General features: G+C 56.0%; 1 protein-coding gene across 18 annotated transcripts in view; it reads right to left on the reverse strand.

The window, feature by feature from the left end:
• Positions 1 to 15,285, reverse strand: part of JADE2 (jade family PHD finger 2) — a 53,363-nt gene extending 38,078 nt beyond the window's left edge. For 2 of the 18 annotated variants that reach the window (XM_082725649.1, XM_082725645.1), the window contains exons 1-3: positions 15,124 to 15,285; positions 4,677 to 4,734; positions 2,399 to 2,487 (exon numbers count right to left, since the gene is read on the reverse strand). In XM_082725649.1, the coding sequence (XP_082581775.1) occupies positions 2,399 to 2,487; positions 4,677 to 4,734 (147 nt within the window). In that variant the 5' untranslated portion in view covers positions 15,124 to 15,285. Of the gene's footprint in view, positions 1 to 2,398; positions 2,488 to 4,634; positions 4,735 to 9,608; positions 9,794 to 12,765; positions 12,850 to 13,240; positions 13,357 to 13,536; positions 15,092 to 15,123 lie in introns of those variants that run through there. The other 16 variants (XM_082725647.1, XM_082725656.1, XM_082725648.1 and 13 more) reach the window with 13 other exon arrangements.
• Between the last annotated feature and the right edge of the window lie 377 nt (positions 15,286 to 15,662).

The following is a 15,662-nucleotide window of genomic DNA, read 5'->3' on the forward strand; positions in this document are numbered from 1 at the left end:
GCGAGGAGATTTAGCGCAAACATTATCTGCCGCCAAATCCTTGCTTTTCATCTCTGCCTTCTCATGAGCCAAATAATTTGGAAGCTTTCATTGATGGTTTCCTCTCAGCCCCACGATCACTTGGAATTTATGCCGGCTATGGTTCAGCCTCCTCACTTAGGGGACGAGGGAAACCTCACAGGCTGCACTCCAGCCTGCTGTGGGAGGAAAAACTTGTCCTTGGCCACAGTTCAAGGCAGGGAGGGCTTCCTCAGCCCTCCTGGAGCCCAGGACTTGAGGGCGGATGTCTTTAGTCAGGCCTCAGAGCTGCCTGCAGAGGCCCTGGGGCTCAAACCCAGGGCTATACAAAACCAGTCCCCAGCAGAGCTGGGCATCGGCACCCCTACAAAGATGTGATTCTATTTTTAGGTGGAGAAAGGTTCAAAGGCTCTGTGCTGGAAAACCCAAGAGGGAGGGGAATTTTTAGCCTCATGCAAATCACTCTTTCCCCTCAGCCTTCACTGACACCTGTTTCCTCCCAGCCCCTGGCCTATCCAGGGTACAGATGGCAGCCCTGCCCTTGGGATCGCTACCTTGAGAAACGGCCCCACCTCCTGCTGGTGCTTGGAGAAAGCAGGGCAGGCAGAGTTGGGGGAACCAGCCATCCCCAGCAGCTCCCCAGAACTACCCACTCTTCTCCAATCTGAATAGCCACAGTGGGCAGGGGCAGGTTGAATTCTGAGACAGGTTCCTCATCTCCAAAAAGGGCAGAGAATTCCTGCCTCCTAGGTATAGGAAAAGAACATAAAGTGGCTATTGTTTTACTAATGCAACTATAGTAACTGGGGAGGCCCAGTGGCTCTAAGTTGGGGGTAAGAGGGCAGGAGGGGAGTGAGGGTAGAGGAGAAGAGAGGTGGTCCCAGAGGCTCCCAGAGTCCTACAGCACACTCTGCCTCGTGCATTCCAGTGCCCCTGAGCACATCCATCTACCCACTGAGCAGGGCTGATACAAGAGGGCGCTAAGAACTTCAAAACAGTATCCCTCATGCCCACCTAATTCTCAGCTTTCATCCCGGTCCTTACTGCATTCCCAGAGGCATCTCTTTCCACCTTTACCCCTCTCCCATGGGGCCAAAGGAGGACACTAGGTTGGGGGACGGGGATGGGAGGCATCAGGTCCCAATCCGCACCCTACACACACAAAAAAGAGAATCCTAGGGTAGGCCAGCTCGAGGAGTTTTTTTTCCAAATGCAAGGTTCTGCGGAAGATGCCCCCCCCATCCCCAAGGGACAGGTTAACTACCGCTGCTCAGGACTGCCCCCGAAGCCATGATTGCTTCTGCAGTTAGTGGGGAGCGGGGCTCCAGGCTCAGAACAAAGATAACCTCCCCGACTCCACTTCAAGGGCTATGCACCAAGACTCTGGGCCTTCCCACCCTTGGTAATGTTGGCCTCAAGAGCTTCAGGTCTTGGCTACACAACCCTGGGATCCTCAATTTCCTCATTGTAACAGATGCACTGAGAAGGATCAAAAAAGTGAAATGTCCAGCCCAGCTCCTGGCTACGCTGTAGGGCCAGATTCAAACCCCATTCCTGGGGGCTCAATGCACTTGCAGCTGCATCTGTGCAAAGGGCCTCTTCTGTGCCCTGTGCAATGCACTGAGGACCTGAGAGAGTGTGACGTGGTCCTAGGATGTGATTTTTCAGGGGCCACAAGAAGCAGGATCATGATGTCCATTCATGTCCAACACCACCCACCTCCGGTGCTCTTTTTCACAGCTCGAGAAGGCAGGCATACCTACCTCTATCTGCCATAAGCAACATCCCAGGCCCAAGTACGGAAGGCTTGGGATGCAGATGCATGGGACTCGGGCAGAAAGAGCAGATAACTTAATTGGATGATCCTGAGGACCCCAGCCCTCACCCCCATATCAGCACCTCGTGGTGCCCTTGGCTTATCCTCTGGAACATTCCAAATCTGACTGCTTCCTCTTCTACTGCCACTACTTGGCTGTCAGCCACCATGGCTTCTCTCCTGGACAGCTGCAGAGCAGTCCTCCCGGCTCCCACCCCTGCCCACATTTTCCTTTCTCCTCGCAGCAGCCAGTGGGGCCTTTTGTGAACACGTCAGACTCAGTCATTACCCTGCTTATGATCCTTGAAAGGCCTCTACTCTCACTCAGCTCAACTGGAACATCTTTACAACAACCTACACGGCTACTGCTGGCACATGTACCCCCTTCTCCCATTCACGGCACTTAGCAACACTGGCCTGGCTCTGCAGGGCTTCTTCTCTCTGGGGGGAAGGCTCCCCCCACCTCGCATCTGCAGCGTTCCCTCCCTCACTCTCCACGGCAGTCCGCTCCTGTCACTTCCCCACCACTGCTTCCTCTTTGTCCAGACACTCATCACTACCCACCTCTGAGGGCTTCTTTTCGTTCTGCCGGGGCCAGCCCGACTTGGTGCTGCTGGGCAGTTTGGAGCATCGTGAAGCAGATGTAGCGTGACCTGTAGAGAGAGCACAGCCCATTAGGGGCCCCTGGAAGGCCAGGGACACCACCCACCCACCCACCACCTACCCCTGACCAAGGACAGGAAGCTTGTAAGGAAGGCTCTGACTTGCATGTTCAGGAGGTGGAAACCTCTGTGAGACCCTGTCCCTGCTCTGGACCTCTCCAAGGACGCGTGGGGACGTGAGTGCTTCCTCTGCTCACCAAGCATAGGGGCTTAGGAAATAAAAGGCAGTGACCCAAACTCAGGATTAGCTTATTCTGTGATCCATTACAGGTCTCTTGCCCTCTCTGATCCTCTGCTTATTCCTTGGGGAAGGAGGCCATCTGTGGCCATGCTTCATTCCTGCCCTAGGTGGGGATAACTGGAGACACTATCCTATCTGGGATGATGCCCAGTGGATACGCAGAGGCACGAAAGACCAGTAGGAAGAATGCTGCTCTAAAGTAAACCATGGGGTGCCTGCGTGGCTCAGTGGGTTAAAGCCTCTGCCTTCGGCTTGGGTCGTGATTCCAGGGTCCTGGGATTGAGCCCCGCATCGGGCTCTTTGCTCAACAGGGAGCCTGCTTCCTCCTCCTCTCTGCCTACTTGTGATTTCTGTCTGTCAAATAAGTAAATAAAATCTTAAAAAAAATAAAAATAAAAATAAAAATAAAAATAAAGTAAACCCATTTGCTAGCTTGTCACCCTGGGCAAATGACTTAACCTTAACTTAACTTAACAAAAAGCTGTGAGAATTCAGGGACGCCACGCCTCTTAAGGCTTAGCAGAGTCCCCGGCCCAGAGCCTGGCTCGATAAACACGATATTACCACTAGAGTCCGAGGCCCTTGCTGGACCGCAGGACTACAGCCTTTATCCCGTGGGTCCAAGGGGCAGCAGCCATGGGTGGGTGCACGAGTGGGGGGCTGGTGGGAAGGGAGTAAGCCACAGTCCAGCCCAACTCTACTGCAGCTGCCCGGACCCCCACTCCTGCAGGTGCCTGGCCCTCAGGGGTTCCCGTGCCTGACTGAAGTCAGAAGCAAAGGATGCGGTTCTTCTTGGCTCTGCTGAGACAAGCCACAGCCAATGTGGTTGCGGCCACAGAGGGCGGGACGCTGTGATCTCCTGCCACAGGGAGGAAGGGCTGGCCAGGTTAGACACCAGAGCCGAGCTGAGCAAACAGATTCTAAAGGGCAGTGAATGAGACCTGGAGGTAGGGAAGGGGCTGAGACTGACTGGCCATCTTGGTGTCTGTCCTCAGGATCTTGGGGGGCTATCCCCAGCTGCTCAGCACATTCGTGAACAAACTGAGGTGCAGAGCTGCAGGGCTCCAGGCCCAGCCTCCCTGGCAATGAGCTCAGCCTCTTCCTCTGTGTGGGTTCCCACCAGGCTGCAGGGAGTTGGCAGTGTACCTCTCCTACGTAGGGTACAACAGAACTCCTTACTGGACCAGCTCATGCAGGGCAGGTTCCTAAGGCATCTGGGAAGAGCGGCCTTCTGGTATCAGAGAAAAGCTCCCACCTTCTGCAAACCTCCCTTATCTCCCCCCACATTTGAGAAGGGGCTCCCTAAGCCTCTTTTCTCCTCAACCATCCCTGTGACCCCCAACCCCAAGTCATCCAGCTGCCACACAGCGCATACACAAGTCTACCTCTCAGATTCTCCTGCCAAGATCCCTTGTTAATTCCGTTGACAAACATTTACTGAACACCTATTATGTACCTGCTCTAACTGGGGACACAGCAATGAGCCAGACATGACCCCGCTTATCAAGGAGCTTACCACTAATTAAGAAATGATACTTCTATCAGGTAATTATAATAAAACTTAACAGATTTTCTGTCTGTTGTGCAGAGACTTTCAACAGGGTCCTGATCTAACATTAAGGGCCAGAGGGAGAGGGATGTGCTCCTAGCAGCTAGGAGCAGCAAATGCAAAGAAATAGAGGGGAGATGATCTTTTCCAACCAGAGAAAAACACGTGGGACTGAGACCTAGGGGGTAGAGGGAAGTAGGGTGAAGAAGACAGCAAGGGTCTAGAGGCCACACATGTGTACGACTTTCTCAGTACTAAGTACAAGGACCTGGCCTGATTAACACTTTCATCAACACTGAGACCATGGGGCAGCCTCCCCCCATTTGGGCCTGGGGGCCTGATAATTACTCAAATGCTTTCCTTGTAGGAGCCCCAAATGGAAGGCCTTACTGTCAGTGGTGTCAGAGTTGTCGCTGCTGATGGAGTATTTTCGCCTCTTCTCTTCCATCTGCAACAAAAGGCAGGCTCCATTATACTTATAGGAGGCTTGGGGAATCCTCAGTCTCTCAGAAAACTGCCCAATAACCTACCTCCCCATACTCACGCTGCTGCAGTTAAGAACAAGAACAAGGCCCTCTTGCCCTAGCCTTCTCCCAGCCAGCCTCACCCTCTCTCCCAAGCCACCCACAGGAGCCCTGGGAGTGGGACAGAGGACTGCATCTCCCACCTCCCGAGTCCAGAGCCCCAAGATGAGCAGGAGTCCAGCCAAAGACGACAGAAGGAGGGCAAGGGAGTCAGTGGCCCCAGAACAATGATTAGGGCCTGCTCAGCCCTAGCTTCCACTCAAGGCAACTCAGGTGGTTCAGAGAATCCACTCCCACCCCAGAGGAGATGCAGGAAGGGGAAACAAGACTGATTCTTCCAGAGGGACCACGCCACCTGAGTTTAGAGACAAGCCAGCTCAGATAGCACTGAAGGCACATTCTGAGGGTGGTGGCCAGAGGAGTATGGAAAGGACATAGGAGGAGGGACGCTCCAAGCTGGGTTCCTGAGACACGCCCGGCCCAGGGGGATTGGTCCTAGGCTGGGCTACCCTCCTTCAAGCGATGTCCTTCCCCAGATAAGAACATTAACCACCTTTATCTCAACTACAGGATTTTACTTCAAGGTAGGATGAGCAGCTCCCCATACTGAACTCCTTCCTCTTAACAACACTGGCTCGGCTCATGATCCTAACACCCCCGGAAGCTCCGAGCCATTGGCTTCCCTGACTACCGAGGCACCGGGCCTTGTCTGACTCTAACTGGCTGAACTGGGATTTGAATCCATGTGGTCTTATGCCTGAGCCCACACTGAGAGCTGCCTTTTGTGCCAGGGTCAGCTCTTGCCTGTGGGGAATGCTTTCCCACCCACTATTTCCTTCGATCCCACAGAGTCCAGGGTGGCAGGGCTTGCTTCTGTCTCTTCTTGGAGGGGAGCAACCCAAGGGGCTTGTTCACCTGCCCTGTGTCTCACAGCTAGTCAGTAGCTGAGTCCTAATGTGAGAACAGATCTGGGATTCAGGACCCATAGCATTTTCCAATCACTTTCCTGTTCGCCTGGAACCTGGGCTACCTCACTGCCCGAAGCAAAGGGCAAGGAGCCAGTGTCAGTCAAGAGAAGTCCTGCTGCTCAGTCCAGCTGCCGGCCAACCGGGGTCCCCACCGGTCCCCATGGGGCGCCTGTCACTGCCACCCACTCCAACAAGTCTGTTTGTGCGGAGCCCTGGGTTTCCCATTATATCCCGGTGACCCTGCAGAGACAAGGGAACATCAGCTCTTTAAGGTGGGGCATGACCATCCAGACCTCTAGGCCAACCAGGACCCTCCGCCTCAGACCTGACCTCAGCCAAGACATTCTCCCCACTCCAGTGTCCCCTAACAGCAGGATTAGGATGATAGAAAGATTCCCTTGGGCAGCTCCACAGGGGCAGGCAGAGCCTGAGGCTACCAGCGGCATAAGTGCAGGGATGTAAATTCCTCAACACTGTGACAGAAAGAGGAGGATGCCTTGGTACACAGGGACCTCATGAAACCCTAAGAGCAGACCCTCTATTCCAGTGGGCATGATGGCTGCTTCCCTTTTGCAGATGAGGAAAAGGAAGCACAGAGGTTAAATGACTTGCTCAAGATCACAGTGCTTATAAGAAGTTTATCTGGTTCAGGAGCACATGCTCTCACCTTCAGACTTCTCTGCCTCCGTGCAACAGAGTACAAGCAGCCCCATGGCCCAGGTTGTGGATTGAATGGGACAATAATGCTCTGCTACCCACAGCTTCCATCCTTGCTCTCCTCCGGCATCTGAGTGTGACAAAGATGACTTTGACAGGGCCCTGAGCCTAGCCTGCCTCTTACCAGCCCAGCACTCTCACAGGTGGGGGCAGCAGCAGGATATGTGCTATGACCGCATCTACTTTTCTTTCTTGCAATCCTGCCCGTGGATCCCAGATGCTTCCACTTCCAGGCCCACATCTCCCAAAGAAGAAAAAAAACTCTGGATTTGGGTTATGGAGTTCAAATTCTAACTCTACTCCTCTACAGACCTTGGGTTCTTGGGAAAGATGTGCCTCCCAGACGACAAGGATTCCATCTGGGTTTTCACACAAGTCTCCTGAACTTCCAATGTTGGCAATTGTTTCAGAATTTTAAAAACACTTTGAGAGGGCCAAACTAAACACATCTATGGGCCAGAATCGGCTGGTGAGAATAAAGGAGAGCAGCGTTGAGCCCTGAGTGCGGTGGCTGGCTCTCCACATAGGTGCTAGTCATTCTGTAATAATCTGGGGCCAGGTGAGAAGTCCTCTGAGCCACACCCCCTCACCCAGGGGCACCTACACTGTAAGTCAGACCACCTGGGACAGGACCCTCTGACGGCCAATGCCCTTCTGGTAATGTTGTTTCCTGCTGCCCAGGGACCTGTCACAGCGACTTGCAGCATGCAGACCTGTACCCCACCCTCAGCCCTGTCCAACCTGCCCTCTGTGAAAACACCCCAGAGTTCTCTGGGATAGGGTGTTATTAAGGGAGCAGATTGTGTGTGGCTTAATTGGAATAATAACTAGGCTTCAGAGGGAAGCTACTGTTGTGTGAGTAAAGCTTCTTTCCTTTGAACCAGGTCTGTTCCAAAGGCCTCCCTGCCTCAGGTGAGCCTCCACTGTAAGTGGCTAATGAAGTGCCAAAGGAGGCCTGGGCTCTCCCATGGGACAGTCCTTTGTCCCTGGAACCCCCATTCCAACACAGCTAGGAGACAGGGAGGACTCCTTCACCAAAGCCAAAATCCAGGCCAGGCGGGTGGGTGCTGACACTTGGGTTTTGGCCTCTAGTTTCCTCTCTCCACTAGCTCCTCCAACCTGTCCCAAAGCAAGGTCTGCTCTGGGAGAACACCCTACTGTCCTAAGGCACTTACTTGTGGGGGCTTTTGAAGCCCTACCTATAAAGGAGAGTCTAGGAGAGCAAGGGTCCCTTTTCCCTCCCCTTGGCACCTCCCACACCATCCCCAGCACAGAGACACAGAGACACAGCTCTCCTCTGAGCATGGTGTCCTAAGGATCCTTCAATGCAGCAGCCCCACGGCCTCTCTGCAATCTCTGCCCCACAGCCAACCCCTGACAAGTCCAGTGGGCTCTCCCTCCAGAACTTACGCTGAATGCATCCATTTGTCCTGCCTGTCTACTGCTACCAACCTGGCCCGAACCAGTCCCATCTCTTGACTGGACTTTGCATTCATTTCCTAGCTCCCGCTATCGCTCCTCCCCTATCTAGAATCCACAGAGCAGCCAGAGTGACCTTTAAAAAAACATAAATCAGATCGTGTCATACCCCCTCTTTTTAAAATCTTTCAAAGGCTTCCTGCTGATCAAAGGACAAAACTCAAACTCTTGACCACAATATCCTACACGATCCGGCCCCTTCCTACCTCAGCAAGTTCACAGGGCCCACTATCCCCTTCCTCACGGCTTTCTAGCTACACTGGTCTCCTTTCATCTCCGGAAAGAAGCCACAAATTCCATGCTTTGGGACCTATGCAAGATGTGCTCTCTGCCCGGAAGATTCTATGTAGTGCGTACATGTCTGATGTTTTATCCTTCACATTTCAGCTTCAATGTCAAGGAGGTCTTCGCCTGCTACCTTCTCTAAAGAGAGCCCACAACGCCGTTAGTCAACATCTTCAGAGCCTCCACCACAATTACAGTCTGGTGATCTACTTGTTGAATGCCTTCCTCCTCAGAGAGGGGAGTGAGAAGCACGGTCTGTCTGGATCTCCGCGAGAGCCCCGATGGCCCCTGATGTTATCCCCAGCACACGATATGGGCTTGGTACCCCGGGAGTGTGGAGTATGTTCTTGTCCCCTCCCTACAGAAGTGTGGGGAGCACAGAGCCCAGCTGGCCGGCCTGCAGCTTGCAGGAACAAACACCCCAGGCCAAGATTTTGTCCTGTTTTCACAGCCTGCCTTCCCCATCTTAACCTCACACATTTTCCAAGAGGCTTTATTTGGTTGGGCTCCTGGCTAATGATCAATGTCAACTAAGTAATAGGGCAGCAATTTGGTGGCAGATGTTTTCTTGGCAGCACTAGCCATTGGCCTTAGTGGGGGCCTTGGGTCTGGACTTGAAACATCAATGCCCAATGCCAGCCCCCTTTAAAGACCTCTCTGCAAATAAACTCAAACACCCTGGGCCTCCATTAACGCTCTTCCAGCTGACCCTGGGAACAGTGGGCCTTTCAGCTCCACTAGTGCAGCAGCTCCCTGGGCAGTTAAAACACCCCAACCTGGCCTCCGGCCTCTCCTCCCTGGGGGCCACCAGGCCTGCCCTGCCCGCCACCACACACAGCAGGACTTCGTCTTCTTCCTTAAAAAAGGTAAGGGGGGGGGGGGAATGGCTTTCAAGCAGGCAATTTACCATTCCAGACAATCTTTCAAAGAGAAACAAAAACTCTCCCTGTCTGAGGCAGACCGCTTAGGCGTGTGTGTAATAAGATGCTAATACAATTTAATGATATTTCGGCTGGAAAACCTGTCCTCAGAGCCTCCTTGTGTCGGGAAGGCCAGACATTCAGAAAACAAAAACTGCATGCTCTTAAACCGCTTTAAGCGGGGGTCGAGCCCCGCTCTTTCCTATCTCTCATTAACTTTAATGCCTTCTCGGGGACAGTAATTGCTATTACAGAAAAGATTTTGTACACACAGATCCTCAAACTTGCTTCTCCGAGCATAGGGGCACCTTAGTCCTCCTCCAACACTCATCATGGCCCACCTGCAATACCAAGTGTCCCAGAGGGTACCCAGCTCCCTTGAAACATGCTGCCCACACTCACCCCCCAAACCCAGTTCTGGGGACATACCTAGGGGATCCTGGAAGAATGAAAGGGGCTTTGTCTACTTTGTCCTTCTTCACCTTCTCACCCTACCCTCCACCTCAGAGAGGGCAGAGCTCAGTCCGCTCGCTCCCACAGATGGCTGCCCATTGGCCACTGCAAGGTCCTTCCGAGCCCTTCTTCAGGGAAGGGAGCTGGCTCTCTGGCCTAGCCTAAAGGGGAGAGATCAAAGGTCAAAGCTGCATCTGGGCCCTCTCCAATTCATTAATAATAGTAAAAATGGCCAATACTAATCAAGTGCTTACCACATGCCTGGCTTTGGGTTTAATCTTCTTTATGCAATATATTGCTCAATCCATATACCAATCATGGGGTAGGGACTGTTATTAACCCCACTTGCAGATGAAGAAAGTGAGGAACAAAGCAACTGTCACAGCTGGTGACTGCACAGCTATAGCATTCAAATTCAGGTTATCTGACGCCAGGTGGTGTACCCTGCCCCTCCCCACCCCGCCACCTCCCGATGGTACTCAGGCCTGTTGTAGCCCAGAGTGTGGCTGGGGTACTCCAGATTCCTATGAGTTATCTGAGAACCTTTCTGGGTTCCTAAACTTTGAGCCACACAGTCAGGGTCTTTTGTGGATGGAAGACAAAGCAGGCCAGGGGTAACTCCTCCCCACAATCCTGACCTTGCCCTGGGGCACCTAAAGGTAGAACTAACTATGAGGTCTGTGAAGAGCTTGCTAAATGAGTTGTGAAGAATTTGGACTGGAAGTCACTGAACCGGGCAGGTCTTGGGTATAAGATAACCTCCTCCCTGTCACCAGCAACTCCAGTTAGCCAGAACACCCTGCTCGCCACGCCCCCCCCACCAGTGCTACCTCAAAGATGTGGTAGTCAGTGTCAAAGGCCTACTCTCAAAATTCTGGGGTGCACCCTGGGGGCTGGGACCAGCAGTCCCACCTCACCTGCCAATGAAAGCCAAGTGGAAGCTCTCTTGGATTAGTGTTACTGGCCATTTAGCCGAGCAATTTAGGCAAAGGAAAAGCATGCTGGATGGGAAATGTTCTGGAAACATTGCTGCATCCCAAGTCCAAACAACTTTGTCCTTAAACACTTCATCTCCAAAAGTGCTAGAGAGACCTTTGGCCAAACAGTTTCAAAATCAACATTCAGTGCAAGGCTTGCTGCCTGGGGCAAGGACTTCCCTCTGTGAGGGATTTGCTGTAGAACCAAATGCTTTTCCACTCCAAACACCCAACAGCACTTGGGACAACGCAGAGGACTCCAGATCAAACAAACATCCCCTTTTTTCCCCCACCATGCAAACTTTCTCAATAAATTATTCGCCCACTTCGGATCAAAGCCTGTTTTGCAGCCTGTGACCTAAAAAGCAAATAGCGTCTCTTAAACATGAAAGCCCTCCTCCCTGCCTGGGTCGGCTTTATTACTCATTCCTTCCCCTTACAGTTATTCTGTTGTTATTTTCCTCCTCGGCTTGTTAGATCGCTTTGCAAGTCCCAACCCGCCTGAGGAAGAAGAGACGGGAGGGATGGTTCCTTCACTTGGGGGCCCTAAGGTGAGAGAGGAAGTCAGGGTAGGGGAGAAGCCAGCACCCTGGGAACCCAGGAAACAGGGCCAGGCCCGGTTGGCAGCTCCTTGCACGGCCCCTTTGCCAAATGTCCTACTGGGAATTTTACCAGTAAAGGGAGGGAGTTAATGCCACTGTGGAAGGAGGGGCCAGGCAGCCGTACCACCACCTGGGCCCCTGATTCAGTCTGCAAACAGAAACGTAAAGGGGACATCCTGACCGCCAGTCTAGGCTCAAAGCTCAGGGCTCCTCCCCTTTCCAACAAAGGCAAGGCTGCTGGCCAGTCCTGCCCTTTCAGCCCCTCCCCAATTCTCTTTAGCGCAGCTGTGAGTGCAGACAAGGAGCCTCCCTATAACCCCCTACAAAACTCAGCCTCTGGGTAAAACTTTATGTCCCGCAGTGGATGAGCGAGGGGTGCTAAGCGCGGGAGCAAAGTCTGGAAATCTGCAGAGACCAGAGTCGCCCGGCGCAGCGTGTCCTTGGCTCAGGGAACAGGGAAACACGGTCCCTCCCGCCCCCAACAGCCCGGGGCACAGGAGACCTGCAGCCAAGGTGGTTAAAAAAAAAGCGTCCCGGCCCGCGGTTGAGGTTAAGAGGATTGGGAGGAGGGGTGGCGCGTGCCTCCAGCCTGCCCCTGGAGGCAGTCAGCGGGACCGCAGGCTGGAGGCGCGCCGGCGTGATTCCGACCGCGGGAGCCGGGAGGAGGAGCCGGAGGTGGCTGCGGGGGGCTCCGGCCCAGGCGAAGGAAGGGCAAGAGGCGGTTCGGGCCGGGGGCGGCGGACCTGACGCCTGGGGCGGGGGGAGGGCTTTAGGTGAAGCCGGTAAGAGGAGCCGAACCTCTAGGGAAGTGGGCAGCTACGTGTGGCGAGGGACTGGTTGTGTGTGGGGTGTCCTGGGCCTCTGGAAGCCACAGCGAAGCCTTCCTGCCTGTCTCGCAGACATCCCCACCTTCTGATATAACAGCTACGAGTCGCCAAGCTGACCCCTTCTCATCCCTTGGCCTGGAGACCAGAGTGTCTTAGGCTCAAGGATAGGCGGGAAGGAACCGGAGGGAGCCACAAGTCTGCAGCCAGGCGGGGAGGAAGCGGGCGGGTGCCGCTCCGCAGGCGCAGGCGAGTGGGTGGGAAGGAGGGAGGGAGAGAGGGAGGAAGGAGGTGAGGCCGGGAAGATGCCACTGCCGGGGGCGGGGCGCGGCCGGGGATCCGGGAGAGGGACTGCAGCGGTGCTTAGTGGGGGCTGGGGCTGCAGTGTCACTTATTTGAGGGTCAGGTGTGTATGTCCCGGGCTGAGACTGCCACTTGCCTACATCTTCCCGGTACCACCCAGGGGGCAGAGACGGAGGCGGAGGTTAGGGGACTGCAGTACTGTCCCCGAAGCGGGACGCGAACCGGCAGAGTTGGGAGAAGGTAAACAAGGGCCACGCCCCCTGCCGTCGCCCCGCGGGCGCGCACCCGCCGCTCCGGCCGCAGCCGGTACATTTCCACTCTCCTAGCGCTTCTCCCCCGCCGGTCTCCCGCGCAGCCCCGAAGGGGGGGCTGCCCCCGACCCCAGCCCCCGCCCGGTACGTCGGGGCTGCACACCCGGCATACTCACCTGGAAAGGGTGTCCCCCGCCCCTCCAAAACACTGTGTTTAATTTGTGCAGAGCCTCCGCGCCCGAGAGCTAAGCATGCTGCCCCCGCGTGCAGCGCCCGCGTGCACCCAACCCAGAGAGGGGGCGACAGGGCGGAGGCGGTGGCCCCCGGAAGGTGTCTGGGACCGGACCGGCTGCACGTGAGCCCAGCGCGGAGTCATGTGCACCGGCTCAGCCCGGTTCGGCGGCCGGACGTGCTGCGTATCAACAAAATGAAACTCAGGGCGACAGGAGGGCAGATAGCTCCAGGTCCTCTGAACGCCCATCCCCGGCGGAACGACCTCCCCACCACTGCTGTCTCCCGCCGCAGCCCCTCCGCGCGGCCAGAGCCCGCGGGGCAAGTTGCAGCCCTGGCGCGCCCCCGCCCGCCCGCGCCCCCTCACCGGCCCGGGGGCGCTTTGCCGCAGTCATTAATAAAGAAGGTCGCCAAGCTCACCCTTCCAAAAGTTGTTGTTGCATGCGCCCCTCTCAGCCTCCCCGCAATGTACTCTTTAAAACACGACTGACCAACATGCGCAATCTCTCTCCCCTGTGCTGTGCATCTCCCGCCCCCCCCCCCCGCGCCCTGGCTTCCTAGAACAGGCAGCCAGCAGGAGAGAGAGGGAGCGAGCGAGCAAGAGAGAGAGAGCGAGCGAGAGCGAGGGAGCGAGGAGCGCTGGCAGATCTGTTGCAAAAAACACAAAATAACGCCGTGGAGATGCGCAGGGCCCATCGCTCGGGGCTGGATCTTACCTTCCTCCACGGTGCCCTTCCGAGGGGCGCTGCCCTGGACTACGCGCCGCGGCGGGGGCCGGCGCGGGAAGGATGCTCCCGAAACCCCGAGCTCCTGGGGCCGGCGCGGGCGGGCGGGGGGCGCGCATCCATCCGGGGTCGCGGTGAGGGAGACGGCCGGGCCCGCGGCGTCCCCGGCCCCGCACCCTTGCTGGGGACGGTCAGCCCTCTGGACCTAAACCCTTGCCTCTAGGAATGGGCGCAAAGTAACTCCATGGACGCTACTCACCACCCCCCCTCCAAAATAGCCTCCAACTGCGATGGCCGCGGTCGGCACCATTCACCAATCCCCCTGTGTATGTTTCTGTTTCTTTTTAAACCAAGACTTCCTTGTGATCTCTTTAGAAAAAAAAAAAAAAAAAAATGTGTTGGGGTGGGGGTGGGGTGGGGGCGGGCGGGAGGAGCGAGGGAGGGGGAGTAGCCACTTTTTTCTTATTCACTCGGATCTCCACTCCTGACACCCCCAGCCGCCCGCCCCACCCCCAGCCCAGTTGTTTGGCTTCGGAAGCGGGTCCAGGTAGCGTTGCAGGCCTCATGGGGGAGGGTGTTCTGCCGGGCTGCCCGTCTGCCTGCACCTCGGGCCCAGACTCCCCATGGGCTCTGGGGCGCCCCCAGCCCGCCCTGTCCCCAGGGCCGGGCCCGAGCGGCGGCTGCGCCCGTGCAAGTCCCATCAGGTCTGCTCACACTTCACACACTCACACACATACCCCGCCCCTCCACTCTCTCACTCACACTTTCTGCTCACACTCCGCCCCCTTCGCTCCCCAGACCCGGGCGGCGCCCCCCGCAACCTTTAAAAAAAAAAAAAAAAGCAAGCTTATACTTAAAAAAATCTTTTGGCGCCATATTAATGACGTACTTAAAATTTGCCATTTCTCCCTGCGTCAAAAAGACGTTTCTTTGCAAATAACAGCCTGAAGGCGACACTCGCGGAGGGAACGAGGTTTGCACTGAGCACCCCGCCTCCCGGGGCTCCAACGCTGGAAGACCCTCGCCCTAGGCCCTGCTCCCGAATCGCTGGTTTAAAAATGCGGATCGAATAAATCGCGTGGCGCTTTGCAGCGCCAGAAGTGAGCAGAAAGTGCTGGCAGGAGCGGAGGGGAGGGGCGCGCGCGCGAGTCTGGGGGAGGGGGCGCGGCCCTCCTCCCCCACCCACGGCAGATGGAAACTAACAACCCGGGCGGGGGTAACTTGAAATTGTGGGCGACCTCAAGAAAGAGGGGCGGTCCGTAGAGAGGGTCCTTCTCGGGTTCGTCGCCCCCTCCCCCGCCCGGGTGCCTCCGGGCTCCCAGCTCTGCCCCGCATTTCCGGGGGTTGGGGAACGCAATGATGGGTGGGTGGGTAGCTGCTTGCCCCGGTCCCAGTAGGAGTTTGCCCCACAGTGTCCCCTTCCCCCAACCCCCAGCTCGTCCTTCCCATTACCCCTAAAGGGTTAAAAATCGTGGGGGCAACTTCCAAAGGCTGGCACTGGGCGAGGAAGCGGGGCGCCCCTTTCCCCACCCTTCGCCTCCTCGCCCCTCCTCCTCCGGCTCCACTTCCCGACTTGACCTTGTGGTGCACAAACAGTGCGCTCGGATCCTCGCAGTTTCTGGAAGAAGCGCTTGCGCTCGCCAGGCAGGCGGGCTGTCGGGCGGCTCGCGGGCGGTGGCGGGGCCTTGGATCGGTTCCCGGAGCCACGGGCCACACCCACCCAACCCGCGGCACCCGCCGCGCTCACCTTCTCTCGAGGAAGGAGCTGGGCTGGCCTCCTGGGTGGGGTGGGGTGGGGGGCAGCTGCAGCCTTCTCCGGATGCTCCCAGCTGGGGAGGGGGTGGTCTGGTCTCAGGCTGGGTCTGGTGGGGGAGACCTGGGAGCCTGGGTCAACATCCCCAAAGCATCGTTGCCAACTTTTCTTTAACTCTCCCTTTTGGCTGCCCCTCAGAGATAATCCAGTCATTTTTTTCAACTCACCTTTGGCTTTGACGGCATGTGGGTGAGTTGGTGAACGGGATCAGGAACCGCCTTCCCTCTCCAAGACTGAAGGTTGTTTATTCTTTCCTTCTTTCCCTTCTACCCCCCTTCTGTGGAAAGATAAATATTCAATTTAC

Source organism: Mustela nivalis (genome assembly GCF_964662115.1).
Source record: "Mustela nivalis genome assembly, chromosome: 3".
Classification (NCBI taxonomy): Eukaryota; Metazoa; Chordata; class Mammalia; order Carnivora; family Mustelidae; genus Mustela; species Mustela nivalis.